Here is a 27,146-nt window from a genome sequence, read left to right on the forward strand (position 1 = left end):
AATTTTCTAAATAGTATTATAAAGAGTTCTGGGAAAGGACAATTAAGGAAAAAGGAGTAATTGTCTGGGTGGTGACTGAAAACTCCAACAGGTTCTTACAGACTAATATGGCAACTATATAGACAGTATGTCAGTGGTTATCAAATATGTGAATCACCTGGAATGTTCCAGAGGTTGTCCATCCTTGCCTGTTTCCCTCAGTGCCCGTGATCTGGGTTCAGTGGAAATGTGTGGCTTTAGGGATAAACAGACTGACTGATTCAGGGTCAAATGGCCTCAAATATTAGGAAGCACTGCTTCTAAACATCCAGTCTCAAAAATGGAGAAAGCCCTTTTTCTCTAATATTTAGTGCTTCTATTTTCAGAGAGGAAGAAAACACAACTGTTCCAAGAAAGTGACATTTTTCAGACTTAAAAGTTTTGACAATGTTGAGTTCCTGGACATTTTATGATTAGCAGGCCCAGGTTCTGGAAATCCCTGAGAATCTATAAACCCTCTACTTTCTTCCTTTTCCAGATTGTTAAATATCAAAATTACAACTATGGGGAATTGTGTAACTTTTTAACACCTGAGCAGAAATGGCCTATTACAGATTAATCTAAGTGCCCTTTTTATTACCTGACAATCTAACGTCTCCAATTTGAGACGTACTGACTCCCGTGTACCTGAAAGGAATACTAAACTGGGACAGGAGAGGTATGTAAACTGGAAATTACTTACGACAGAATCCAGATATCGAGATACACGAAAAGGAAAGAGGCTCTGAGGTGGTTTCAAAAGCACTGCTTCGCATTTATAACATGAATTTTTCACAGCAAGGAAAATGCAGTCACAAAGTACAATCCCAACTAATTGCTTTACAGTAAACACTCCTTAACACTAATTCCCACAATCTTTGAGACTTACGTTGACTGCCACGCATCGCTAACCGTTTGTTATAGGTGTTACTTTTCAGAATGAATACACCTAGCCTCTCCACCATGCAGAAAATCAGGACCCATCTTGGGTTCCTTTCTTGTTCTCCAAAAGAAAACACTGATATTGCCTAAGTAGATAAAACTAAGTGCTATAAAAAGAAGTATCTGAATATAAGTAGAGAAAAAACTGCTTCTTTCACGGAGAAAATGGGTAGCTCTGAAAAGAGCCTTTGGAGCGAAGCGGCCGGCGCCCCGGGCGAGCGCCGCCTCCCGGCGGGGACTCACTTGGAGCTGGTGTACTTGGTGACCGCCTTGGTGCCCTCGGACACGGCGTGCTTGGCCAGCTCGCCGGGCAGCAGCAGGCGCACGGCCGTCTGGATCTCCCGCGACGGGATGGTGGAGCGCTTGTTGTACTGCGCCAGGCGGGAGGCCTCGCCGGCGATGCGCTCGAAGATGTCGTTGACGAAGGAGTTCATGACGCCCATGGCCTTGGACGAGATGCCGGTGTCCGGGTGTACCTGCTTGAGCACCTTGTACACGTAGATGGAGTAACTCTCCTTGCGGCTGCGCTTGCGCTTCTTGCCGTCCTTCTAGGGTTTGGTGACCGCTTTCTTGGAGCCCTTCTTGGGCGCGGGAGCGGATTTGGCCGGCTCGGGCAGAGCGGGAAGCGCGAGCAACAACCGAGAGCCGTCCGGAGGCGCACGCAGCGCAGTTAAGGCCCAGGCGGCCGGAAGCGCCTCGCTACTTAAAGAGGCCGTAGGCAAATTAAGGCTGTGCTTGGGCTGCGTGGTGATTCGCGAGTTTTCGGCGGCGCTCCTGCGCGGGGGGACGAGATTATGGAAATGAGCGGATTCTGGCCGAGCCACGCTATTGGCCGTGAGGACAAAGATGCGCTTCAGCCAATGGAAGGGCTGGGTGGACAATCCGGGTTCTGCCTATAAAAGGGTGAAGCGGGGTGGCGCGCGGCGACTTTGTCGGTGGCCTAGCGGGAGGCGTCTTGCGGGAGCGTGATCGTCATGTCTGGTCGTGGCAAGCAAGGAGGCAAGGCCCGCGCCAAGGCCAAGTCGCGGTCGTCTCGCGCCGGCCTGCAGTTCCCGGTGGGCCGAGTGCACCGGCTGCTGCGCAAGGGCAACTACGCCGAGCGGGTGGGGGCCGGCGCGCCGGTGTACATGGCGGCGGTGCTGGAGTACCTGACGGCGGAGATCCTGGAGCTGGCGGGGAACGCGGCCCGAGACAACAAGAAGACGCGCATCATCCCGCGCCACCTCCAGCTGGCCATCCGCAACGACGAGGAGCTCAACAAGCTGTTGGGCAAAGTCACCATCGCCCAGGGCGGCGTCCTGCCCAACATCCAGGCCGTGTTGCTCCCCAAGAAGACGGAGAGCCACCACAAGGCAAAGGGCAAGTGAAGCCCTGAAGCCCAGCCAGCCCTGGTGTGGAAGAGGACACCTGTGAAATCAAAGGCTCTTTTAAGAGCCACCCACTCTCTCAAGTAAAAGAGTTGTTACAGTAGCCAGCTTGCTCCGTTCTGCCTTTGCGGGTAGTGGGCCGATCCCCTCGGAGACCCCGAGGCGAGGCGAGGGGAAGGGGTTGCTCGTCTCCCAACCCTGAGCTCTCGACCATCTTGATTTTGTTGGGTGGCTCGTAGACCTTAGGACTGGACGCAGGGAGAGGGGTACAGCCACGCTCGATTCGGTCAGGAGTACTGTCAGGCGGCTCCTGACTCAAGTCTTAAGTGGGGGACCGAGGGCGCAGCTGGCCCGCTTCCCGAGGCCTTGGCCCAACGTACACGTGCACTCCTGCCGGCCGGCAAGGGAGCGGGCAGTTTGCGGGAGTGCGGCAGACCTGGTCCTGGGCTTTCCTGAGCCGGCTGTTGGTCAAGTAAAAGTGTGGGACGGCCTTGGCAGCGGCGGTGCGGGCCTCCACTTAGCTTCCTGGAGGCGGGATCTCGCGCCCGGAAGGCGGAGGGGTTGAGGGGATGAGGTGAGACCACTTTCCGACCTGAAAAGCCCCGACAGGCGTTCCGCCTGACGGAACGAGGGGGCTCTGCAAAGGTAACAAGGCGTTTTGGGGGACGGAGCCAACGCAAGCTTGAGGTCGAGTTGGGGAGACAGCGTGGGAAGGAACGGGGAGCCGCGTGTTCTAGGGGGTTGAAGGGCTGGGGAGGAACAACATTCTGACCCGGTTACGAGCTAACACGCCCTTCCCCCGCCCGCCGAAAAGAAAGGAAAAACAAGGTGCGGAAGGCTGTTGGCAAACTGGAGAGTGAGGAGGGCGGGCGAGGAAGGGAGGATTCTGTCCAAGCCAATGGGTGACGCCAGGGCGGGTGACGTCACGGCCAATGGGCAGGCAGCGCGGGACTTTCAAGTCTTGTCTCGCCCAATCGGAGACAGTGGGTGCCTATAAAAAGTGGGGCGGCGGGCGGAGGGGGCGTTAGTGTGGCTGCGGCGGCGCGGTTGAGGTGGTGATTTGGTTGGTATGGCTCGCACGAAGCAGACGGCCCGCAAGTCGACCGGTGGCAAGGCCCCGCGCAAGCAGCTGGCCACCAAGGCGGCCCGCAAGAGCGCGCCGGCCACGGGCGGCGTGAAAAAGCCGCACCGCTACCGGCCGGGCACCGTGGCCCTGCGGGAGATCCGGCGCTACCAGAAGTCCACCGAGCTGCTGATCCGCAAGCTGCCGTTCCAGCGGCTGGTGCGCGAGATCGCGCAGGACTTCAAGACGGACCTGCGCTTCCAGAGCTCGGCGGTCATGGCGCTGCAGGAGGCGAGCGAGGCCTACCTGGTGGGTCTGTTCGAGGACACGAACCTGTGCGCCATCCACGCCAAGCGCGTCACCATCATGCCCAAGGACATCCAGCTGGCGCGCCGCATCCGCGGGGAGCGGGCTTGAGTGAGCGCTCGGCTCGGTTCGAGGTTCCATCCCATCCAAAGGCTCTTTTCAGAGCCACCCACGACAGCACTTAGAAGAAGCTGTGCCACTTAGGTGTCCAGGTGTCCGTCCACTCCGGACATGTGACGTAAAGGCCACGCGCCTGATTCAGGTGCCGTGTTGGCTATTTTCTCTCTTCAGGGCGGGTATTCCCCCCCCCCGCCACACACACACCAAACGTCCCTTTTGGGAGATGGCGGTGCGCGCTTGCTTTACTCTGGGACGCAGAGGGAGGGGCATGCCCTTTTAGCAGCTCCACAGTGACCTAGGTTGTAATCTGTCCGAGCAGAAGAGGGGCTTTCAGGCTTGAGAGGAGCCCGAGACGGCCAGGAACCCCTAGGGGAAGCTCGGGACTCGCCTTCCAGAGCGCGTCCCACGCCTTTCTAGGCCACCGGGAGTGGCATTCGCGCCGGAAGTGGCCCCGAGAGGCACCGCGCTCTGGCTGGGGAGGGAAATCGCCACCTTGGTATGGCCCAACCTCTTGCCGGGTCAAGTTCGGGATTTCTGAGTTTTGAGTGTGCCTAATCCTCCCATTTTTCGCCGGTAGGATAAGTCCTATCTTCTATCTCTAAGACGGAATTGGGGTCGCAGGGACAGGCTGGAACGTGACTGCGGTGAGCTGGGCCCTCGCTGATGCATTCTCCGCATAGACCCGTAGAAGTGAGACTCGTGTGTTCTGTGAAGGTCTCTAAAAGCTTGGACTCGCGTCTGGATTTTCTGTTCAGACTCGGAATTGCTTTGTTAAGACACGTGCGAACGCTTCAGGTATCTGAGAGGTTACCCAGAGAAAAAAACAGATGGGTGGCTTCTGAGTGAAAGTTCTTGGGGAGAGTAAAGAGGCAGCCCTCCTTTGGGAGATGAATTTTAGCACAATCAGGAAATAATGAGGGTGTGGGCCTTAAGAATGGTTCTTGCACCATTTAGGAAGTGGAAGTGCAAGCTCTCGAGTGGGAGAGTCCTGCCGACCCCCCTCCACAGAGCTCTACAGGTCTGAGATGCTACGGGTACAGGTGCAAATGCTCTGCTGGTCTTAGATGACACCTCTTTTTAACCTTAGTTATTTCCTTGCCCCGGAATGGGCCAAGACTTGGGTTTTCGGTTTTGTTGCAGCGCAGTGACAGGTTAAAAATATTCCAGCAGGAATTCACAAGGGAAAGAAGAGGAAAGGAAGGAAACAGTTGTTTTGTAAGTTCCTGTTCCCTCCCTGAAAAGCTGGAGACCAGAGAATTTTCTCAGGGACTGGGTCACACCAATCTCCAGGGCATACCCCCAGGTTCCTATTCAGACCATTATTCCCTATTTAGGCCCTCATTGCAGGATAAATCCATGGGTCTTGTGACTATTATCTGAGTTAGTAAGTCACTTTTAGAGGTGGGGGTGGGAGAGGGCACCACCTTTGCACCCATCATCTTATCCATCATCCCATCCATCCATCTTTCAGGCACATAATAGGGCTTTCTGAGGCTCTCAGGTGTGGCTTGTCCAACATCTCAGGCCCAGGAGTGGCTGAACTGACCCTGGAAGCTGTGATGTCGGTTACAGGTGTCAGTCCTCTACATCCTGCACTTGCCCCCAGTATCACACTGCTTCAAGCTACCAATCTGAGTGCCTGTAACCTCCAGAAGTCTCCCTGTCTGAACCTCAAAGGGAAATTTATTGGCATTGTTGATAGTCAGAAATAGAAGAAAATCTTATGTTCCTGTTGCTGGAAAAGCCTCCCCTCCCAGCAATCTTTCAAATCTTTAAGAGACCAGCACAGGGCGCCTGGGTGGCTCAGTGGGTTAAGCCGCTGCCTTCAGCTCAGGTCATGATCCCAGGGTCCTGGGATCGAGTCCCGCATCGGGCTCTCTGCTCAGCAGGGAGCCTGCTTCCCTCTCTCTCTCTCTCTGCCTGCCTCTCTGTCTACTTGTAATCTCTGTCTGTCAAATAAACAAATAAAATCTTTAAAAAAAAAAAAAAAAAAGAGACCAGCACAGACAGTACATCAATACAAGACAACAATTTAAAATGTAAGTATTCATATTTAATAATTTCTGTACTTAAATGTCTACTCTTAGGTGAGAGTTAAGAGATAGTTAAGGACAAAGTAAATAAATGTTATTCCTGTAGCAATTAGCTTCTACACAGCTAGCTGGGTTGCAGGAAAAGTCTACCCTGAACCTGCATTTTTTTTTTTTAAGAATTTTATTAATTTATTTGACAACACAAGCCAGGGGAAAGGCAGAAGGAGGGAGAAACAGGCTCCCCACTGAGCGGAAAGCCTGTTGCAGGACCCTGGGGTCTTGATCTGAGCCAAAGGCAGGCATTTAACTGACTGAGTTACCCAGGTGCCCCAGAGCCTGGGATTTTCGAGAAGCGAGAACCAGTTTTTGTTCAGATGTAAATTGGCCTTAGGGTAGGGGGTGTATTTGCATGTGTAGATGTAAGCTCTGTGGTATGGCCCTGTGGGCACTACCTTTTCTTCCTTGGAAGAGGACTTGGTCTCCAGGTTCGCACCCTTTCCTGGTCATCCTTATCCTTCTCCATATCCCCATCTCAAACTTCTCGTATTCTCCTCCTCTTCTCTGCCAGGCCCACCGATATTCCTGGTTTCAGCCATGCTGGCCTTGGCTTTTTCTTACTTCCAGCTCAAAAGAGATCATGGATTCCCTGCTTGTCATATCTCTGCTTCCCTCAAGTGCTCCCAAGTTGGTATTTTCTGCCATGTCCCCTGTCTTGAGCTGTACACTAATATTTTTAACTGCCAGGTGGCCAGTTTCTTCTGGATAGGTTAATAAGCCCTTCACACTCATCTTATTTGTAAAAGTACATCATCTTGCTTCCCAAAGCTATTTTCCCCCTTCCACATTCACCATCTTTTGAAAGATACCTTCATCCCCCAGGCTGCTCGGGGCAGAAGTTCCTTGCTCTTCCCCTTTGTCCAAATTTCAGGAGGCACCAAATGTTATCAAATCTACTTTCTGACTTTCAATTCCAACACACTTTCTCTATCTATCCAGGTTAACTGAGCCCACCCCTCACCCCCGACTCTGATCTGGAGGATTAAGCTTTCAGGCTAGACTCTGCCCTGCCAGTAAGCTTCCACTCTGTCACTCTCGTGTTTTAATTTTTTCTACCTTCTTCCCATTCCCTTCAGGTTAAAGCCTACCTTCTTTTGTATGGTAGTTCAGAGCAATGGAGGTTAAATGACTAGTTGGGGCTCAGCTATTAGACGAACCCAAACTTGAAGGCCTTGACTTCAGCAGGTAAATCTCGGTAGGCCTTACTTTTCCAGTTTGAAAAATGGGGACATTTGTAAAATGGGAACATCTTACGAATAGTGTTTTTGGAAATATTAAAAGTGACCATTCTTAAGGAACCTAGCACAATGTCTGGTCCAGAATAAACATTCAGTTAATTTGAGCTACTTTATTAACCCTTATCAAATTTAAAAGATCCCCGTAAGAATTGATGTACATCTAGTTCCTGCCATTTCTCAGAGCCTTCCCAGCTTTTGGACCCCCTGCCAGGCAAACAAGTAAGTTCTAGCCCCATGGAACATCTGCAATCCCCCAGGATACCATGTCTTCACACATTCCATTTCTTCTATCTAGAATTTCTTCTGTCCTCCCCTTTTTGGTAACCCCAAGAACCCCTGCTCATTCTTCAGGATCCAGCCCTTATGTAGCCCCTCCTTCCCTTTCTCTTCCTCCTCCTCATCTCCTTGCCTCTCCCTCTACCTCTACTTACTCCCCTTCCTTTACCCTCAGCAGTAGGCCAGCAGCATTGCTCAGGGTGAAGATCATCTTGTTTGCTGTCTTGCTCAGGCCTGTGGCATCAGCACCCAGGGTACATGGCATGCCCCAGGGAGTCAGGAAATGCTTGACGAGGGGCACGACCTTTGGCTTTTACACAAAGAAGTTGGGAATAAGAGGCCCCAGCTCTTGGGTCCCTGCAGTTAGAGATGAAGAGGAGCTCTGAACTGGACCTTGGCAAAGAACGTCCAAGGTCCTTGGGGTCGTGTCTTGGAACGTGGGAACAAGAAAGTGCCTGAGAGCAGAGTGTCTGGAAAACCTGTTCCTGGTGATAGTAACTGAGAAAAGAGTTTCCTGAGCTCTACCCCCACCAGCACCCCCAATCTGTTCCTGAATGTAGACGATCTGGGGAGAAATGTCTCCCTTTATATCCCCAAAGACCTCAGATTTAGAACTGCTAATTGGATTTTTTGAGGATGTGATGGGGGACCAGGAGCACACAGTAAAGTGTACGCAAGGAGAGGTGGGAAGAGGAGAGATAAGAGGATAGAAAAGGAGGCCCAGGGTCCTTGCTGCTACAAACTGGGCTTGACGTCTGAGGCCCATTGCAGGTAGGACCAGGGCTCCTGACCCCTAACCAGGGAAAGCCTCCCAAGAGAAAAGACTGGGATCTCCATTTCTTCCTGTGTAAAGCAGGATCATAAATGTACCCAATGCACGAATGTTGTGAGGATGAAGAGAGACCATATAGTCCATACAAAATGCTTGGAACAGAACCTTACAAGTCCTCATAAATCAGTATTAATAGTATCATTAACATCGAGGGTGTAAATATTAGTGACATTCATAGGAATTGATGTATGTTACAACACTGTCAAGTCACAATCATGATACACATAAAAACTGATGAATAATTGTAACCACACAACCAGCTTCTAGACTGTGTGGGTACGCAGTGATAATATCTAGGTCCAGGTTCCTAGATGGCTTAGGGCTCATCTTTTACTCACCTGTCATTCAATTCACAATAAGCCTGGGGGTGAGGAAGGGCTTTTTTTTCTTTTTAAGATTTTATTTATTTGGCAGAGAGAGAGCACAAGCAGGGGGAGCAGCAGGCAGAGGGAGAAGCAGGCTTCCCGCTGAGCAGGGAGCCCCGATGCAGGACTTGATCCTAGGATCCAGGCAGATGCTTAACCAGCTGTGCCACCCAGGCATCCCTGGTTCCTGTTTTCTAAATCAATTCTACCACCTGCTAATGGGTTACAACCTGAAACTGAAAAACACTGCAATAAAGAAAATTATGAACAAAGTAAAATCATCACTGAAATGAAAAATTGTTATTATTTTGTTTGGCAGGAATCCTAGCATCTCTTCATGCCTGGAAGCATATGCATGAGTTTGCAACATTTATGGAAATGAGTTCTCCAGGCTGTGTGAGGAGCCCTGCGCTATAATGGAAGGCATTCTGTGCCAGGTGACAGAGAAGGTTCGGATGAGTTCAGAAGCTCAGAGGGAAAGGTGACTTCTAACAGAGGGAATCAGGGAGCTCTTCCTGTAGGAGAACTTGGGCTGAGGCCAGGAGTCTTAATCCAGGCAGAGGAACGAGAAAAAGATGAGGAGAACTGTGAGTGGAGGCCAGACCACAGGGTGACTCAAGGGTGGGAATGGGAAATGACTTTTCAGTCATTTCTGACTCTGAGGCCAGCTTCTTGGGGGTTTTTTTGGGAGTCAGCATGCTGACCTGGGGAGGGGTAAATTTTATTCTGTAAACAGGATAGGGGAAAGGATTACAGAAGAGGAAGCAAAATATTTAACAAATACATAAAGAGAGATGCTCAGAAATATTAGCAATCAGATACACCCGGATGGCTCAGTGAGTTAAGCGTCTGGCTCTTGACTTTGGCTTAGGTCATGACTGCAGGATCATGAAACGGAGTCCTGTGTCAGGCTCACACTGGGCACAAGCCTGTTTAAGATTCTCCCTCTCCCTCTGCCCCTCCCTACCTCCCAAAACCTGTGCTCACGCATGCTTTTTATCTCTCAAAAATATATATAAATAAATAAGCAAATAAATAAATAAAAGTAATCAGAGAAAGGCAAATTAAAGCGATAGGAGATGGCACTTTACTCTGGACACTGGGAAATATTGGAAAGCTGAATAATGCCAAGGGTTAGCCGGGATGGAGGGCTTCAATGGTTGGTGTCCTACTGGTGGGGTGTGGACTAGGAAAGCCTTTCTGAAGAGCAGCCTGGTGCTTCTTAGGCCAATTAGGAATACACATGCGAGGAAGCAACAATTCTGTTTTAAGGGGTTTTTTTTTAAGTTTTTTTTTGTTTGTTTGTTTTTGTTTTTTTTGACAGAGAGAGAGATACAGTGAGAAAGAGAGAGCACAAGCAGGGGGAGTGGGAGAGGGAGAAGCAAACTCTCCAGTGAACAGGGAGCCCGATGCGGGGCTGGATCCCAAGACCCTGGGATCATGACCTGCGCTGAAGGCAGACGCTTAATGACTAAGCCACCCAGACACCCCAACAATTCTGTTTTTGAATATTTATTCAAAACTTCACCTACAGGCCTATCAGGGCACATGACATTAGAAACCATGTGGGTATTTGTCACTGGGAGAGCAGATGGAGAAAGTATGCTGGATTCACTCCCTGGGGGACTCTGCGGCAGGAAGAGACAGTGGAGTCAATGGACACATAACTAGGACAGATCTTAAAAACATAGTTCTGAGGGAAATAAGATAAGGAATGGAATTCGATGTAAAACAATACTATTTATGTAAATTAAAAGACAGTATATTTTGAAATCATGCATAGAAACAAAAAGATAGTTAAAACACAGCAGAATGGTTTTCTATGTGGAGTGAAGGAAAGTTTGGGAAATGAGGATAAAAGAGAACAAGGAAAGGGAGGGAAGCCAATTGAGGGTCGTGCCTCAAGTAGGTGGGTCACAGAATCCGAGCTGTGTGTAAAGAAGGCCAATCTGGGGTGAAGGCGCAAAAGGAGTGAGAGATTAGTGCCCAAGGTGGGAGGCCAGGACAGAGGCCACACGGACATCACAGATCAGGGGTGTTGAGGATGAGAACAAGGAAATCAGCCACAGCGATGGAGGGGAGGGAAAGTTTTGGCATTTTTGCATGTGGAAGATTGCCATAGCCTGGAATGGGGAAGGGACAGAAGAGGTTGTTGTGGGCAAAAGTGACCAAAGATTTCTCTAGACCTTCCTGCCTGAGTGACTAGGAGGATGTCACCTTCGTGGGAATAGGCAGCCTGGGAGGGGGCGCCACTGAGGTTTGCACATCAAGTCCCACAGGGTCAGAGCTCTCAATAGGCAGGAGCAAGTAGCTGTGACCTTCAGGCAGCTGGGAATGTGGATCTGGCCCTAGATCTAGTTACCCCGATGGGTTCTCTCATCTGCCTTTAGGAGCTGGAGAAACACTTGGGAAGCTGGGAAGAGCTTGTAAAGACATGGCCCAAAGGAGAGGCCTCTTAAAAACATCTACTCCACTTTAGGGATCTGGTGGGGAATGGAAGCTGGTGCCAAGTTTTGTCCTGGAACTACAGGGAATATTTATATTATTTATTTTATTTATTTGATATTTTTATAAATATATTCATATTTACATAAAATACACAATATATTTATATACTTATATTTATAACATGTTCATAATATATCTATTTTATGTAAATATAAATTATATAAGTAATATAATATATAAGTAATATTTATAAAATATATAAATAACATAAGAAATCTATATATAAATATATAATAAAATATATGAATATACATTTGTATAACTATATAAATAATACATTATAAAATATATTTTATGCATTTATTATATTTATTTATTATAGTATTGTTATTATATTTTCTCATTATATTTAATGAGAAAATTGGACCAGATGGGGTCCTTTCCATCACCAATATTGTATGGTCTTTAATTAACAATTAAATCAAAGAGTGGTATCTAAATTCCACCCAGATGTCGCCACAAATTTGGGGAAAACAGGGATTTCCATGCCTCCTGCCAGCACATCTCTTTTTCCAGTATCTTTTTCAGTGCTGCTGCTACCATTCTTGTCCAGGGCCCTCTCTGGCTTATAACCGCCTCTTAACTGGTTTCAGTTTCTCATTCTCTGCCCCCTTCAGTCCAGCTTGCACCCAAAAAGGTCACTCTAAACTTGCCCAGAATCAACCCAGATCTCTAGGCTTTATTCTTTTGACTCTAATCGGCTCTGTCTTTTCTCAAGATTCTCCAAGATTCAGCTTTTTAGGGTATTGTTAGCTATGGTATTGTGATATACAATAAGAAATATATATTTGGTCTTTGTCCCAGTTAATCTCACTCTCTAAAGCTATATAAACTCTGTATAAACTTCTGTCTCGATCTGCCTCATTCTTATTAAAGGATGTAGCTTCTCACTTAAAAGATGCTTCTTGGGTGGCTCAGTGGGTAGCCTCTGCCTTCGGTTCAGGTCATGATCCTGGGATCAAGCTCCTCATCGGGCTCTCTGTTCAGCAAGGAGCCTGCTTCCCTCTCTCTCTCTGCCTGCTTCTCTGCCTTCTTGTGATCTCTCTCTGTGTCAAATAAATAAATAATATAATCTCAAAAAAAAAAAAAAGATGCTTCTTATTTACTCAGACTCATGTTAATGGATATTTAGGTACTATCCAGATTTTTGCTACTAAAAACACTGCTACAATTTATTATCCTTGTGCACAGAACTTGGAGTATATTTTTCAGTAATTTTGGTAATTATTGCTAAATGGTCTTCCGAAAATTTCAGGCTCTGGATGTCGGTTAACTTTTAAATCTGGCTGGTTTGTTATCTGGTTCTGAATCTCACAGTCCCTCTCAGGCACCCAGATGAGTAAAAAGTTAGGTGTTTCCTGGTCTTGCAAATTTTCTGAAGACAGCCGTTCCTCTCCAGCTCATCAGGGCCCCTGATCTGGGCTAAACTTTGAGCTTCTGAGTAAGTTTTTTCAGCCAGGTTTTGATTTTGGGTTTCTGTTTCTTTTTAAACAGTCTTTTTTTTTTTTTTTTAAAGATTTTATTTATTTATTTGACAGAGATCACAAGTAGGCAGAGGAGGCAGGCAGAGAGAGAGGAGGAAACAGGCTGCCTGCGGAGCAGAGAGCCCGATGTGGGGCTCGATCCTAGGACCCTGGGATCATGACCTGAGCTGAAGGCAGAGGCTTTAACCCACTGAGCCACCCAGGTGCCCCTTGGGTTTCTGTTTCTTTGATTGCTCTTTTTCCCTTCCTCTCTTCCTTTACTACTTGGTTTTTGTGTTTAACTCTCTTTGAGGGTTTATTGTTACATTGCCCTAGCATTGCAAAGCTGTAGAAAAGGAAATGAGGGGCTGGTGCCCCTCGGGTCATCGGGATGACCTCCTGGGTCCTTGCTCAGCCCATTCCAGCCTGGTCCATGGCTCTGTAGACTCACAAATTTCATTTTGCTGGTAGGCTGGGCGTAGGGGTCTCTGAGGACCTAGATCCCACTGACCAGACTCTGAAGGGACAAATGCATAAACCCTATTAATACCTGTTGTCATTAATAGGCAGTAGCATGTATTGAGTGCCAGACATAGGGCTAACTGCTTTGTAAACATTAATACATGTTATCCACGTAAAACCCTGACATGGTAAATATTCTTTCCCTCCCAATACTACTAATAAATAATATGCAGTTCAGAGATTAAGGAATTTCCCCAAGGTTTTACTGTTAGTAAATGGTGAAGTTAAGACCCTAACCCAAACAGTCTGGTTCTAGAAATTGAGCCCTTAATTTCCGACGCGAAGTGGAACTGAAGTGGAATCCGTTCCATTTGCTAGCTTCCTGCTGGCTAACCTGTACAGGAAGCCAGACTTCAGTCAGAAAGTTGGGGAGGAGCATGGAGGCAGGTGACCTCAGGCCCTGCCATTATAGAGTCGGAATGCTGTTTCACTCTAAAGGCGGCTCATTGCAGGAACTGGATATGCTCCCTAGAGCCAGGATCCCATCTGCCCTGGAGGGTATCTGGATGGTCACAATGCCATGGTTGTGTCTTTACCCACCCACCCCTTGTTTCCAGCCCTCTTCTATAATGTAGTTGTTGTAGTAAGAAATTATTTCACTGTAATCATGGCTTCCCACTCTGTTACCAGACAAGGAATCCCAGAATTCACGGAACACGAAGGTTCACAGGCCATATGAAGACAGATATACCAAATCACACAGTTAATTACAACCAGTTAACACATACACCAAGGAGGAAGGGGAAGGTGATGGGGGAAATCAGCACACTTAGAAGAGATTATAGTGATGGCAGAAGCACCACACGATGTCCAACCTTGACTTACATGATCTGTCCCAGCTTGATCAGCCTTCCCAACTCATGCTGCAGTTAAGAGGATTACAGCTGAGCAGGGGCGTGGAGGCTCGGCAGATGGAAGGTGTCTGAAGCTAACTTATGCTCACTCCATCACAATAACCTGCTGAATAGCTATGGATTTCCCTGTGTGTGGCAGGCAGAGGACATACTGGGCCACAGCTGGTCTCACCAGTGGATGGCTGATTTAAGGCTTGAACACTGGGTACCTCATGTACCTCATGAATATTCAGCATGGTTCTTGTCCCTTCAAACCCCACCCCCATATCTCTGTTTACCACACATACTCTACTTATATTATTTCTGTTAACATGTCTCAGAAGCTATGCTTACTTATTATCTACAATTAGTTTCTTCCCTCTTATTTTTCTTTCTATAGTAGAATTCACTTTTTTTTTTTTTTTTTTTTTTTTTTTTTGAGAGGGAGAGGTTTGGCAAAAGGGGAGAGACAGAGTCTTAAGCAGACTGCATGCCCAGTGCAGAGCCCGAAGCGGGGCTTAATCTCACAACCCTGAGATCACGACCTGAGCCAAAACCTAGAGTCAGACACTCTACCACCTCAGCCACCCATGTGCCCCAGGAAGTGAATGTTCTTAAATAATGCATTTAACACATTATAACAGTCAACTCAGCTGGGGAATCTATTTGATTCTTTAAGATGACTTTACATTTTTCTGATTTAATCCTGAAAAATATGGCCCTGTCAACCTGTTTAGACCTCATTTTTACTGTCACCATCCTCTCAAAATTTCGGCTCTACTGTCTCCCCACCACACTCATTATAGAGCATGTAAGAACTAGATTGGGTGAAATAGGCAATAAATACACCAACTTTAGTTTCTTTTTATATTACTTCAGGGCTTTAATCTTTCATATAGATCTCCTTTGATCCTTAAAACATTCCTGTGAAAAAGACAGGAATTCTCGGTAACACTAAAGATGAGAAAACTGAACTTTGGCAAAGCTAAGATTTGTCATGGTTCATACAGCCCAGACTCCCTATCTATCTATCTATCTGTCTATTATCTATCTTGTGATTGTTTGGGGGGAAAATTATACATGCTTATTTTAAGAAATTCAAACAATTCAGAAATGTTCAGTAAATATAACAAAAACCAACACCAAGAAATCATTCTACAATTTTTTTTTAAGATTTATTTATTTGACAGACAGAGATCACATGTAGGCAGAGAGGCAGGCAGAGAGAAAGGAAGGGAAGCAGGCTCTCTGCTGAACAGAGAGCCTGATGTGGGGCTCCATGGCTCCATCCCAGGACCCTGGGATCATGACCTGAGCGGAAGGCAGAGGCTCCAACCCACTGAGCCACACAGGTGCTCCCATTCTACAATTTTTATAAACCTTCCTGGTAATTCTCCATACAGCCATAATTATTTGTATTTTATATATATATATATATATATATATATATATATATATATGTTTGTATATATACTTTAAAACTTTCTGTGTAAATGATAGCTCAGGTCTTTTGGCTCAAGTAGAGAAGTAACATGTTAGAAGTAACATAGCTAGAATAGGAAGCACAGAGTGAAAGGTTTCCAAGGAAGAAAATAAGAATGTCATGAAGGGGGGTTCCTGGGTGGCTCAGTGGGTTAAAGCCTCTGCCTTCGGCTGAGGTCATAATCCCAGGGTCCTAAGGTCGAGCCCCACATCCGGCTCTCTGCTCAGCAGGAAGCCTGCTTCCTCCACTCTCTTTCTCTGCCTGCCTCTCTGCCTACTTGTGATCTCTGTCAAATAAATAAATAAATTCTTAAAAAAAAAAAAAAGAGAGAATGTAGTGAAGGATGACTCAGCAGCGGCTGGCCTGGGTTTCTGGGAGGATAATGCAGCTATTCTGACAAGTAGGGAGCCTGGAAAGGGAAGGTAAGACTTCAGACTGGTCCACTGTGAGGTTTGACTGGCCAGTGGGGCACTTAAGTGCCTCTACTTCCATGTGGAGGTAGACTAGCAGACAGAGATCACATGTATATATATATACATATATATCATGGATATATATATATTCTAGCGGAAGTCCTGAAATCACCCAGGGAGGAAATCACAGGTGGTTTGCAGAGAGCATCTGAGTGATTCAGGGGTGAAAATGAGAAATAAATTATCTTGTCGGAGATTAAAGAGATTAAGGAGCTATATTCCTGTTACAGGTGGTTAAGAGCAATAACAAAAAGCCACATATTAACGTAAAAAGATGCAGAACGTGTATTCTGTAATTTGGCAATACTCAGAGGCTGGGTAGAGCTAACAGAAGATTCAGTTATGCCATATAATAGTATTTAGTGAAGGAGAGAAGATGAGAACAAGGATCACTGTTAAAATCGCTGTAAAGAAGATGCCTAATTAATAGGTAAAGGACAATAGCTTGGAGAAATTTGAGAAGAAAAAACATATCCATTGATTACAAAATTCAATAGTATTAAAACACAAGCCATTATTATTTAGGAAAACAAGCTGGCTACACTTTTCATTCATACATCTTTTATGTTTGCCCCAAATACTTTAAGGAAACAAACTGTTTTACCAATATTTTGTGCTAGAGAAAATTTACTAGGATCATTTCCCCAGTGTTTTTGTGTGTGTGTGTTTATTCCCTTCAAAAAAAGCAAAATTTAACATTTTGGTAAACAAATTACGACAATATATATTCAGATGTAAATACTTTAGTTTCATTTAGAGAAAAACTGCTATGTAGACCAGAGGTTCTTAAACTGGGTATAATCACCTGGAAGGTTTGTTAATACACAGATTGCTAGGTCTTACTCCTTTGAATTTCAGTAAGTCTGGGTGGTTCCAAGATTTTGCATTTCTAACGAGTTCCCAAGTGATCTGAAGTTCCTAGATGAGAGACTACGTTTGAGAATGGCCAGTTTAGACAAAGGACATGATCCCCACCCCCTTACGTTATTCTCTGAGTTCTCTTCAAACTTCTGGTATCTCCTCCTCCAGAGTACCTCAGTGAGGATCAGATATAGTCAATCCTCATTGCCCTTAAAATTTAAAAAAAAAAAAAAAAAAAACAAAAACACAATGAAACTTGCCACAAGCCCCACTTCCACAGCCAGTATTTCCCATTTCCCAGCAACCGGGACTTCTGCAGGGTTAGGACTCCTACGGTAATTATTGTCTACATTTCTCATCCTACTGGACCTGTGCAACGTGTGCCATTCTGCCAATTATGTAAATATATATGTATTTTATGTATTTTTCCTCCAACAGGGCAAATCTCTCATCCCTTGGCTTTCTGGCATCTCTATTGCTAAGTCAGGTTTTACACCTACTTCACCTTCAAGTGTTTGATCTAATGAGAGCAGGCAAGTGTGGAGACCAATCAAAGTAAGAGCGAGCCTATCCGTGGGGAACTGACCTAGTATTTTTTGTCTCAACTACATACATATTCATCTGTAAAATTATAAGCCAGAAATGCTGAAAAAAAATTTCTGCTTGCAAATGTAGTAACACAAAACTATGATTAGGTTTAAGGATAAGCAATGTGGACCCACCACTCAATCCAAATCAGAACAATTAGAAGTGGTAGTGCTGGGACACCTGGGCAGCTCAGCTGGCTAAGCGGCTGCCTTCGGCTTAGGTCCTAGGATCGAGTTTGTCACTGGGCTCCTTGCTCAGTGAGGAGCCTGCTTTTCTCTCTCCCTCTCTGCCACTCTGCCTGCCTGTGCTCTCTCTGTCAAAAAAATAAATACAATCTTTAAAAAGCAAAAAAAGTGGTAGTGCAGAGAATGCCTTACTGTGATCTAGTCTAGATCAATTGGTCTAGAATTGCTTTACTTTTGTCAAAAATTGTGCTTTCTGTATTGATGGGTATATATTCCTAGTTCTCTACAACAGGCCCTAACAGAAAAAGTCAAATACCTGAATTAACTGTTTCCTCCAGACTTGCTACCTTAAGACTATATGGTTTGCTTGGCGTGCTCTCTCTCTCTCTCTCTCTCTATATATATATATATATATTTTTTAACTTATTTGTCAGAGCACAAGCAGGAGAATCAGGAGACAGAGGGAATAGCAGGCTTCCTGCTGAGCAAGGAGCTGGATTCGGGACTCAATCCCAGAACCCTGGGATCATGACCTGAGCTGAAGGTAGACACCTAACCGACTTAGGGAACCACCCAGGTGTCCAAGTTGGCTCAGCTTTTTGAGCAGGTTTGAAGCTGCATCTGTATCTTTGCAATGTCTTCACTGAAATCGTCTTCTAGGCCTTTGACTTAAGTTCTTCCTTAGATATAGCATCAAAAAAGAAAAAGAAAAAAAGGTACTCAGCAGACAATATGCCAAACTTGTTCTAAAACTGCACTAATGAGCTCATCTGTTCTAATAACCTAGATTTATCCTGAATGTTGGCTGATGACTGGACTTCAGTGCTCTTGCACCTTTTGGGTAAGAATACAGATCACAAAGCAAGGCCCGCTATGAAGAGGGCCCTCAAGTCATCTAGTCCCCACCCTCTTGCTGTAGAGCTGGGAAGTGAAACCAAAAATAAATTGGGGCTTAAATCCACCGAACAGCCTAGCCGGCATCTGGGTTGCAAGCCTCCCCAGTTTGCCCAAGCAGATGCAGCGTGCTAGAGAACTCGACCTTCACGGAACTCTTATTTTTCACAGACCAGCAATCACAAATGACAGCGTACCGAGAAACAAACGGAAAGGCTGCTTAAATCTGGAACCTAATCTTTAACAGGAGGCGAGCAAATGAAAAGCATTTTTAGTGAATGACTTGGATTCAGGGTGGTTAGCGCTGCAGGAACCATTACTTCCCACGAAGCTTGCCAACTCTAGCCCAACTCCCAAAGCAAAGTTGCCCAAGATCTACCCTAAGCGTCCAGCTCTTCTGAAAACTAGATGGTTGGCCCTAAAAAGGGCCGTTGGCATGGATCCACGCAGAAGGGGAAGTTCAAGCCGCTTAGCCCCCCAAAGCCATACAGGGCGCGCCCCTGTCGCTTGAGAGCATACACCACGTCCATGGCAGTGACCGTCTTGCGCTTGGCGTGCTCGGTATAGGTGACTGCGTCCCGGATGACGTTCTCCAAGAACACCTTCAGCACACCCCGAGTCTCCTCGTAGAGGAGGCCGGAGATCCGCTTGACGCCTCCACGCCGGGCAAGGCGCCGAATCGCCGGTTTGGTAATACCCTGGATGTTGTCCCTCAACACCTTGCGGTGGCGCTTGGCACCGCCTTTGCCCAGGCCCTTACCGCCCTTTCCTCGTCCTGACACAGCGACTGCAGCTCGCAAACACAACTTTTGGAAAGGTGAGGGTATCGGTCCCCTTAATATACAAGACTGCCGGACCAGATTGAGAACAGAAGGCGCGTGGAGGGGAAGCCCGCCCCAAATTGTCCCCGCCCGCTCGGCTTCGCGTCCTTTCTTCTCGGCGATGTTCCCAGTCCCGCTTCCTCGCTCTCCACGGCTCCCTCTGGCGGGCTCTTGAAACAAGCACCTACCGGCCCTCGTCCCGGGAGAACACAGATCTCAACGCCAGGCTTCCGGCTACCGCAACTGTCTTTCACCTTCGTCTCTCTCCATTTGCGGACTCCCCCGGGCATAAAATGTAGGCTAAGAAAGGTCTTTCTGGTGGGAGAAGACGAAAGGAAGGGCAAACGGAGTGGAGAGACGGGGAGGAGTACACAGCGCCGGCGCCGGGTCTCATCCCGAGTAAAGGGCCGCGGGGTTCCGAAGCACGGTTGCAGAGAAAAGCCGCAAAAGCAGGTCCGACGCTTTGGCAGACCTAGAAGGTCATGGCCAGTGGCGCCGCACCTGTGTGTGTGCGGAGCGTGGGCAGAAAGCGCCGTAATTTCGTAGTCTAGTGTGTTTTGTTGATGGTGGGGGCATGGAATTTCACGTCCCCCGGGAGAAATCAGATCCTAGGCAAGTTGGTTTTACTATATTTGCAAGCCTTCTCGTGGAGGTCAGTGAATCCAACCCACTGTCATCCAAAGCTCAGCCGAAAGAAGCAATATATACAGAAAGAAGACAAGGATGTTCTGTGTCCCGTTTCTACAGATCCTCTAAAGTCGACCCTTGCTTGCAGCCAGAAATCGGTGGCAGAATTGTGTCCCCATGGATGCCCCACGTGGAGCTAGCAAAGTTTGCTGAATTGGGTGTCTCAAGGGGAAATCTCCTTTTTGAAGATCATTGCCAGAAACTGCCCTATGAAGTTGGTTGAGGTCCTTTAGTGATAGCATGTTTGTTACTTTACCAGGGCCTTCTGTAAGGAGAATCCACCAGAAGATGGTTTCTGAATCAGAAAGAATTACCCCTTTTTTTCTGAGGGATGTGTATTATCTTAAATCTTACATGCCTTTTTTCCTCTCCTGGCTCTATCTTTTATATGCCAGTGAGTCCCAGTAATATATCTTTATCCAGACTTCTAGGCTCCAGGCATAGAGATCCTCCTGGTTGTTCTTCAGTCGCTTTAAACTAAAAAATCTCAAAATGCTTAAACTTCAAAGCTCCAAGGTGTGTCTCTAATGGGGGCTGAGGGAATCCATTCTCTTCCTTCTTCCCCAGCCATAAACCTTGTTCTCTGCTCATTGAATGGTGCCACCATCATCACTTGCCTAAATCAATGCCCTGGGATTCACAATAGGTGTTGATTACAAAAATTAAATGAAAGGAATGTTGATAAAGAACGTACCTTTCAAAAATAGCCTTTTTCTTCCTTCCTTCCTTCTCTCCTACCTCTCTGTCCCCTTCCTTCCTCCTTTCCCCCCTTTCCCTCCCTTCTTCCCTCCTCACTTCCTTCCCTTCCCTCTCTCCTTCCTTCCTTCCCTTCTTTTTCTTTTTCTTCTTTCTTTTTTCCAGACAGGCTGTATATTCATTGAATTGTGAACATTCTGTCCTAATTTTCCCCATAAACCAGAGATAGTGTTCTACTACCATCTGTGGCCTGAACTTAAGAACAACAACAAAAGACCCCAAGTAATTTACCTTTCTCATGGAAAATTTTCTGAGCGGCTTTTAGGTGGAAAGGGGTAGGTCAGAGAGCCCCTCCTTTATCTGTTGTTTCTCTAGTAACTTCAGCTCAAAATAATTAACCCACCAGAGTGGCATATTTGGGGATGGTACCTTCTGAACCCTGCCAACTAAAATCTGCTGTAGAGACAGGAAAATCTTACCTTTACCTGCTTAGGTTTTTTCTATTGGGCCTGATCATTAAATTGTCACAAGACGGATTAACGGGAGAAAAGCATAGAAATCTATTTACTGAGTTTTCTTTGACACTGGAGCCCTTGTAAGTAAATGAAGACCTAGAGAAGCAGTTAGAGTTGACTGCTTATAGACTGAATCGGACAGAAGAGTGAATCATGAAAATGTCACAAGATAGAAGGGTTTTGGCTAGGGCAGTTCATGGTGGAAAAATCGCTAGGAAGATAAGGGTCAGTTTAACAAAGGTTTCTTTGTGCAGACTTCTCTTGGCACCAACTCCCCATCCTCGGTGAAAAGAATGCGGTCTTCCTACTTGTATAGGGAAGACATCTTCCATGTGGGTCTTTCGTCTCCTGTTTTTAGGAAAGAAACAGAGGTCAGAGCATACTTATTGCACCTGCTGTTTTTCATGTACCTTTAGCTCAAAATAATTCATGTGCCAAATGGCATAATTTAGGGGTGGTATATTCTGTCACTGATGGGGTTTGTGACATGCATATTAAATATTTAAAGGGGAAGAAATCTTGAGAAAGGGATATAAGCAGGAAGGTCATTGTCAACTTCCCTCCAAAGCCTTCTCCCTTGAAACAGGTCATAAAACCTTCTTGTGGCTTCTCTGTAGGAGTAGAGGGACAGATGAGGAAAGGAGCATCTTTGGTTCTAAAGACAAAGGGACCCACAGAAGAAATCTAACAAACAGGATTCGTTACCTTCTCTGGCTTATTAGATTTACTTCAGACTCTGTACCCTACCGCATTTCTTTGGAGTGCCTACACTTCACCACAGAGAGCACAAAAGTACTCCGGTCAAACTGTTTCTTTGGATCTTCATTTCTTTAGGAAGGTTCCCACATCACATAAAACTTGTATTAAATACCTGTGTGTTCTCTTCCGCTGTTGGTTCTGTCTTTGTTGGTTTAATTTTAAGTCCCCAGCTGGGTACCCGAAGAGACTGAGGAAAACTTTCCTTCCCTACGCCACCCCTCACTGCACAGGACAAGGACTGATGTTACGGTAAAAGGGGGAAGTTTTCATCCAATGAGCAAGGTGTTGAGGGTATGACTTTATCTCAGAGTGGAGTTAAGGAAAGAAGGTCAAAAGCCCCTGGCTTCTGAGTTTGGTCCAGGGTTAAGGGCTACCTAAGATTAAAGGAAGTCTTGTCATTCATGTGTGTAATTTAAGAAACAAAACAAATGAACAAAGGAAAAAGAGAGAGCGAGACAAACCAAAAATAGATCCTTAAGAGAAGAAACTGATGTATACCAGAAAGTGGGGGTGGGGGCAGTTAAATAAGTGATTTAAAAATTAAAATTAAAAATAAAAAGATGAAAACCAATCAGGCACATGGCTGGCCCAAACCACAAACCAAAGATTCGGTCTCATCTTGAGGGTGCTTGAAGCCCTGGGGGTGTCTGCAATCAAAGACTGAACACAAATTCAATCAAAGACTGAACACAAATAATTTAGTCCATTATTTTTATATTAAGAACAAACACATGCACATACAACACATTATCCTTTTCTTTTACCTGTTAATTTCCTGGGGCAAATGTTAAATTTCATTCATATGCTCTTCCCCCATTCAGCACTAAATAATGAAACTTCAGGGCTCAATCTGGAAACTGCAGATTCTTATTATTCCTGGCAAAAGAAATTTTAGAGATATTAGTAGGAGAAAAATACTCCCTTTTCCCCACAGCAGCAGCAAATCAGAGGTTCTTCTGCATTGTCAAATTTACTTTTTTTTTTTTTCAAGATTTTATTTATCAGAGAGAGAGAGAGCGTGCACAAGCAGGCAGAGGCGCAGAGAGAAGCGGGCTCCAGGCTGAGCAAGGAGCCCGATGGGGACTCACCCCAGGACTCTGGAATCTTGACCCTAGCCAAAGGCAGCGGCCCAATTGACTGAGCCACCCAGGCATCCCAAATTTACTTCTGATAGAGTACTGTATTGAGAACACTCACAGGAATCATTCCCTTGTCCAATGTGGAGACCAGGGGAAATCAAACAATTATGGATCTGAATTCTGTTGTTAAAGGTGACTTCTAAGTGTTGGGGAGCAAGAATTTCCTGTCTCTTTCAAGGTCCTTCTACCTAGACTAAGAATCAAACTGACATGAGACAGATTAATAGAAAATCACATTTAATTCTGTGTGTACAAGGAATCTACACAGACATGGAAATTCCAAAGGCAGGTAAGATGAACTAAGGAGAAGGAGTAGGGGCCTGGGACTTCAAAAGGAAGGAATGTGATTCACAGGAAGATGAAAAAGAGTCCATGTTTGGTAAACATACGTCTGCTGGGCCCCTCAGAAACAATGGGACACAAAGGACTTTGATCAAACAGGCCTTGCTAGGTTCCTCCCTGTTGACCAGACCTAGTTCATGGTGTAAGGTAGTTATCCACGGTGACAGATGTCTTTCTGGAGCAGGTCCTCTATCTCAATTCTTTTTAGGTAGGTGTAGGAGAGGTAAAAAGCTTTTCTTCAATCTACTGGGTTTTGATTGCTTTTTTATTTTATATATATATATATATATATATATATATATATATATATAAAATATATATATATATATTTTTTTATGGATTTTATTTACCTATTTGTCAGAGAGAGAGCAAGAGAGCCAGCACAAGCAGGGAGAACAGCAGGCAGAGGCAGAAGCAGGCTCTCTGCTGAGCAAGGAGCCTGATGTGGGACTAGATTCCAGGACCCTGGGATCACGACCTCAGCCAAAGGCAGATGTATAAGCGACTGAGCCACCCGGGTGCCCCTTTTGATTGCTTTTTAAACTTGAAATAATCCTCACGCTTGACCTTTACATCTGTAAATAACAACTTGTTCTATTCTGAAGATAGAAGAAGACTCTTAGAATTTTCTTATTCTCTATTTTATAGAGGTAAAATACATCCCATGACTGCGGGATTTTGTATAAATGTACATTGTAGGGGAGCAAAACTTTGCTCCCCCAGAAAGTGTTTCTTTGGCACATAGATTATTTTAGGCTGATTATTTTTAGGAAGCAGAAGACTAAAAAGATTTTTCTTTTTGCCTTCCTCTTAACAGCTTAAAAGAACTCAGATAGAGGAGCTGCTCTAGGAAGGGAACTATGTATGACCCTAGAAAATTACTGTACAGTATGCCCTAGGTGTGGTAGACAGGGAGGAACCCAGCAAAGTCTGTTTACTGAAATTCTTTTCTATACCTCATTGTTTCCCAATGGCCCAGCAAACATTTGTTCACCAAACATTAACTCATGTTATCGTCTTCTAATGGTCTTTCTTCCCTTTGCAGTCCCAGACCTTGACTGATCCCTTTCTTAGCCATGGATAGCATATAAACCTCAATTGCCTGACTGCCTTGGGTCTCATATTCTTTTATGATTTTCTTATATTCCTATATGATTTTCTCCTGTTAATTGGTCTCATGTCAATTTAATTCTTAGGCCAGCCCAGAAAAAAAAAAAAAAATTGAGGGTTAGAGCAAAGTTTTCACTCCCCAACAATAGCTAAACAATCTTCTTCATATCTAAATGAATCCCATGGCCAAGAATGCCTATATTAAAAAAGAACACCTCAAAGAAATGTGAGGCCATTGTGGGCTGCTTTAGGCTGCCATCCAGATCCCCAGATGGCAATAGTTCAGTGGGGAAAAAACACTGAGGAGTTTGATTGCATGACGTGAATATTCTTCAGTGCTTTAAAATGTGCGTCAAGCCTGATGAAACTGGAAATCCATTATAAGTTCATTCTTTTGTTTTATGGTATCATGCAGGCCTTGTTACTTGCCTGGGACAAGCCATAACTTCTCTGAGACTCGTCTTTTTATCTGTGGAATGGGGAAAATAGCATCTATTTCACAGAGTTGGGATTAAACAAGACAGTGTATGTAGAAGAACTTTTAAATACTGAGTCATGCTCTCTATATGTTCGTCATTATTACAAAACAACCACAGGAAGGGGTGACAGCTGTTCACATTAGTTACACTTTTGCAGGACATCTAAGGTCTCCCTAGAGCAGGAGACTGTGCTGCTCATGGGGACACTTGAAGATATGAAAAGAAGTTTCTAGGTTGTTTAGTGTTCAGGAAATCCCCTCAAAATAACTTTTATTCTGCCTTCAGCAGGAAGATGATCATTGATATTGATACCATAAAGTAAGTTTTAAGCTTGTTGGGCCTGACTGTGTTCACAGGTTTGAGGTTTGTTTGTTTGTTTTTTTATATAAGGTTTGGATGCAATGCTCTTTCAATAGAATGAGCATATGATTAAAAGTTATATATTAACTCTTCACACTTTTTAAGCATTGGTAACCTTACATGACTTGTTTTATGACATGTAATTTTCTGAGCAATACTTCAAAGCATATGAAATAACTAAAAAGCAGAGAATCTTCAATTTTCTTATAGAGAATAGAAAAAAATGAAACTTTTAGATGGAACTACTTTATTGAAGAAAATATGTTAGCAACTCAGTGATCAACGAATAATTTATTTGCTTTGAAATTTTATTATAGCTTTTAATCTGATAAGCAAGTTGACTCTTTACAAACTATTCACTATTCACAATTTCTCCTTGTAAATGAGAAATTAACATTTCCAGTCCTATATTCCTTGACTTAGAAGCATCTCGTCTACAGGACCTGGATGGCCATTGATGGATTGAGGGGAGGGAACCGTACTCCAACGTGAAAAACCCAAGGAAAGGCGGAATGCTCTACCCTGCAGGTTACGGCTGATTAGCACAAGATTTCGTAGTTCCGAAGTTGGGTAAACATAAATTCAATTTTTTGTTCCTTCAATTACATACTGTTTTATTGAATCACCGTCGTACTGTAATGCAACTAACGCGCTTAGCACAGAGTCAGGCGGTAAATAAATGTTAGCTATGGGATTGGAGTTACAATAACTCTTAACTAGAAGGAAATGGAAGCTGAAACCTAGTTCATGGAAAGGCGTGTTTTTTATTTCGAAGGCACCTGTTAAAAAATAAATCCCAGGCTAGCAAAAACACTTTAAAAATTGCTCTTTCAAAATGACACCAATTTAAAGGAAGGATCTACATTTTTTTACGTTTTACGTCTTACGTTTTTTACGTTCGTGATCGGCGAGATTACAGAAAAGTACGGAAAGGTGAATAAAGAGGGACAGATTAGCATAACAATCTACCCGAGCAAAGAGGATTGAATTTTAGCCAATGACATCACACTCTGGAGGTTCCTAACCATTCTGGCCCAATCAAGACAAGGATACGTCTATAAATAAGACTGCCTGGGACTTGTCGGGGAAAAACAGTAAAACGTCATGGCTCGCACGAAGCAGACGGCGCGCAAGTCGACCGGTGGCAAGGCCCCGCGCAAGCAGCTGGCCACCAAGGCGGCCCGCAAGAGCGCGCCGGCCACGGGCGGCGTGAAGAAGCCGCACCGCTACCGGCCGGGCACCGTGGCCCTGCGGGAGATCCGGCGCTACCAGAAGTCCACCGAACTGCTGATCCGCAAGCTGCCGTTCCAGCGGCTGGTGCGCGAGATCGCGCAGGACTTCAAGACGGACCTGCGCTTCCAGAGCTCGGCGGTCATGGCGCTGCAGGAGGCGAGCGAGGCCTACCTGGTGGGGCTGTTCGAGGACACGAACCTGTGCGCCATCCACGCCAAGCGCGTCACCATCATGCCCAAGGACATCCAGCTGGCGCGCCGCATCCGCGGGGAGCGGGCTTGAATGAGCGCTCGGCTTGAGGTTCCATCCTATTCAAAGGCTCTTTTCAGAGCCACCCAAGTTTTCATGAAGAGCAGCTGTGCAGTTTTTCGCCTGTGGCGGCCTTGGTATAGCGCACCGGTGCACTGGATAGAGACATCAGGGGCAACTCGCACGTGTCGGGTAGTGAGATCATAGAATCAGCCTTAGTCGGCTGGCGCGCTAAAACAGCTGAAATGGTTTATAGATCATTTTTGCCAATCCTGCTTTTTAGGTGCGGAGTTACTTAAAAGTCGAGCGTCAGATACAGAAATTAAGTG

General features: G+C 45.6%; 2 protein-coding genes and 1 pseudogene across 2 annotated transcripts; 2 read left to right on the forward strand and 1 right to left on the reverse strand.

Annotated features, from left to right (window-relative positions):
- Positions 1-769: 769 nt before the first annotated feature.
- LOC101681455 lies at positions 770-1,936 on the reverse strand (annotated as a pseudogene).
- On the forward strand, positions 1,855-2,430 carry LOC101680899 (histone H2A type 2-A). Its single transcript, XM_004782573.3, has one exon. It carries the CDS (start codon positions 1,935-1,937, stop codon positions 2,325-2,327), a length of 393 nt encoding a protein of 130 aa, XP_004782630.1. The 5' UTR covers positions 1,855-1,934; the 3' UTR covers positions 2,328-2,430.
- Positions 2,431-2,519: 89 nt separating this feature from the next.
- Positions 2,520-26,991, forward strand: LOC101681179 (histone H3-like centromeric protein CSE4). Its single transcript, XM_045083410.1, has 2 exons — positions 2,520-3,804; positions 26,434-26,991. Exons 1-2 carry the CDS (start codon positions 3,397-3,399, stop codon positions 26,848-26,850), a joined length of 825 nt encoding a protein of 274 aa, XP_044939345.1. The 5' UTR covers positions 2,520-3,396; the 3' UTR covers positions 26,851-26,991.
- The last annotated feature ends 155 nt before the right edge of the window (positions 26,992-27,146 follow it).

The sequence above is a fragment of the Mustela putorius genome, unplaced genomic scaffold (assembly GCF_011764305.1).
Source record: "Mustela putorius furo isolate JIRA1106 unplaced genomic scaffold, ASM1176430v1.1 tig00000695_pilon_pilon_pilon, whole genome shotgun sequence".
In the NCBI taxonomy this organism is placed as follows: Eukaryota; Metazoa; Chordata; class Mammalia; order Carnivora; family Mustelidae; genus Mustela; species Mustela putorius.

Bases quoted from the DNA above. Each gene is read 5' to 3' on its own strand.
- LOC101680899 (XM_004782573.3), top strand. From the start codon at position 1,935: ATGTCTGGTCGTGGCAAGCAAGGAGGCAAGGCCCGCGCCAAGGCCAAG.
- LOC101681179 (XM_045083410.1), top strand. From the start codon at position 3,397: ATGGCTCGCACGAAGCAGACGGCCCGCAAGTCGACCGGTGGCAAGGCC. The intron at 3,805-26,433 runs TGAGTGAGCGCT...GAAAAACAGTAA, and splicing joins GCATCCGCGGGGAGCGGGCT to AACGTCATGGCTCGCACGAA.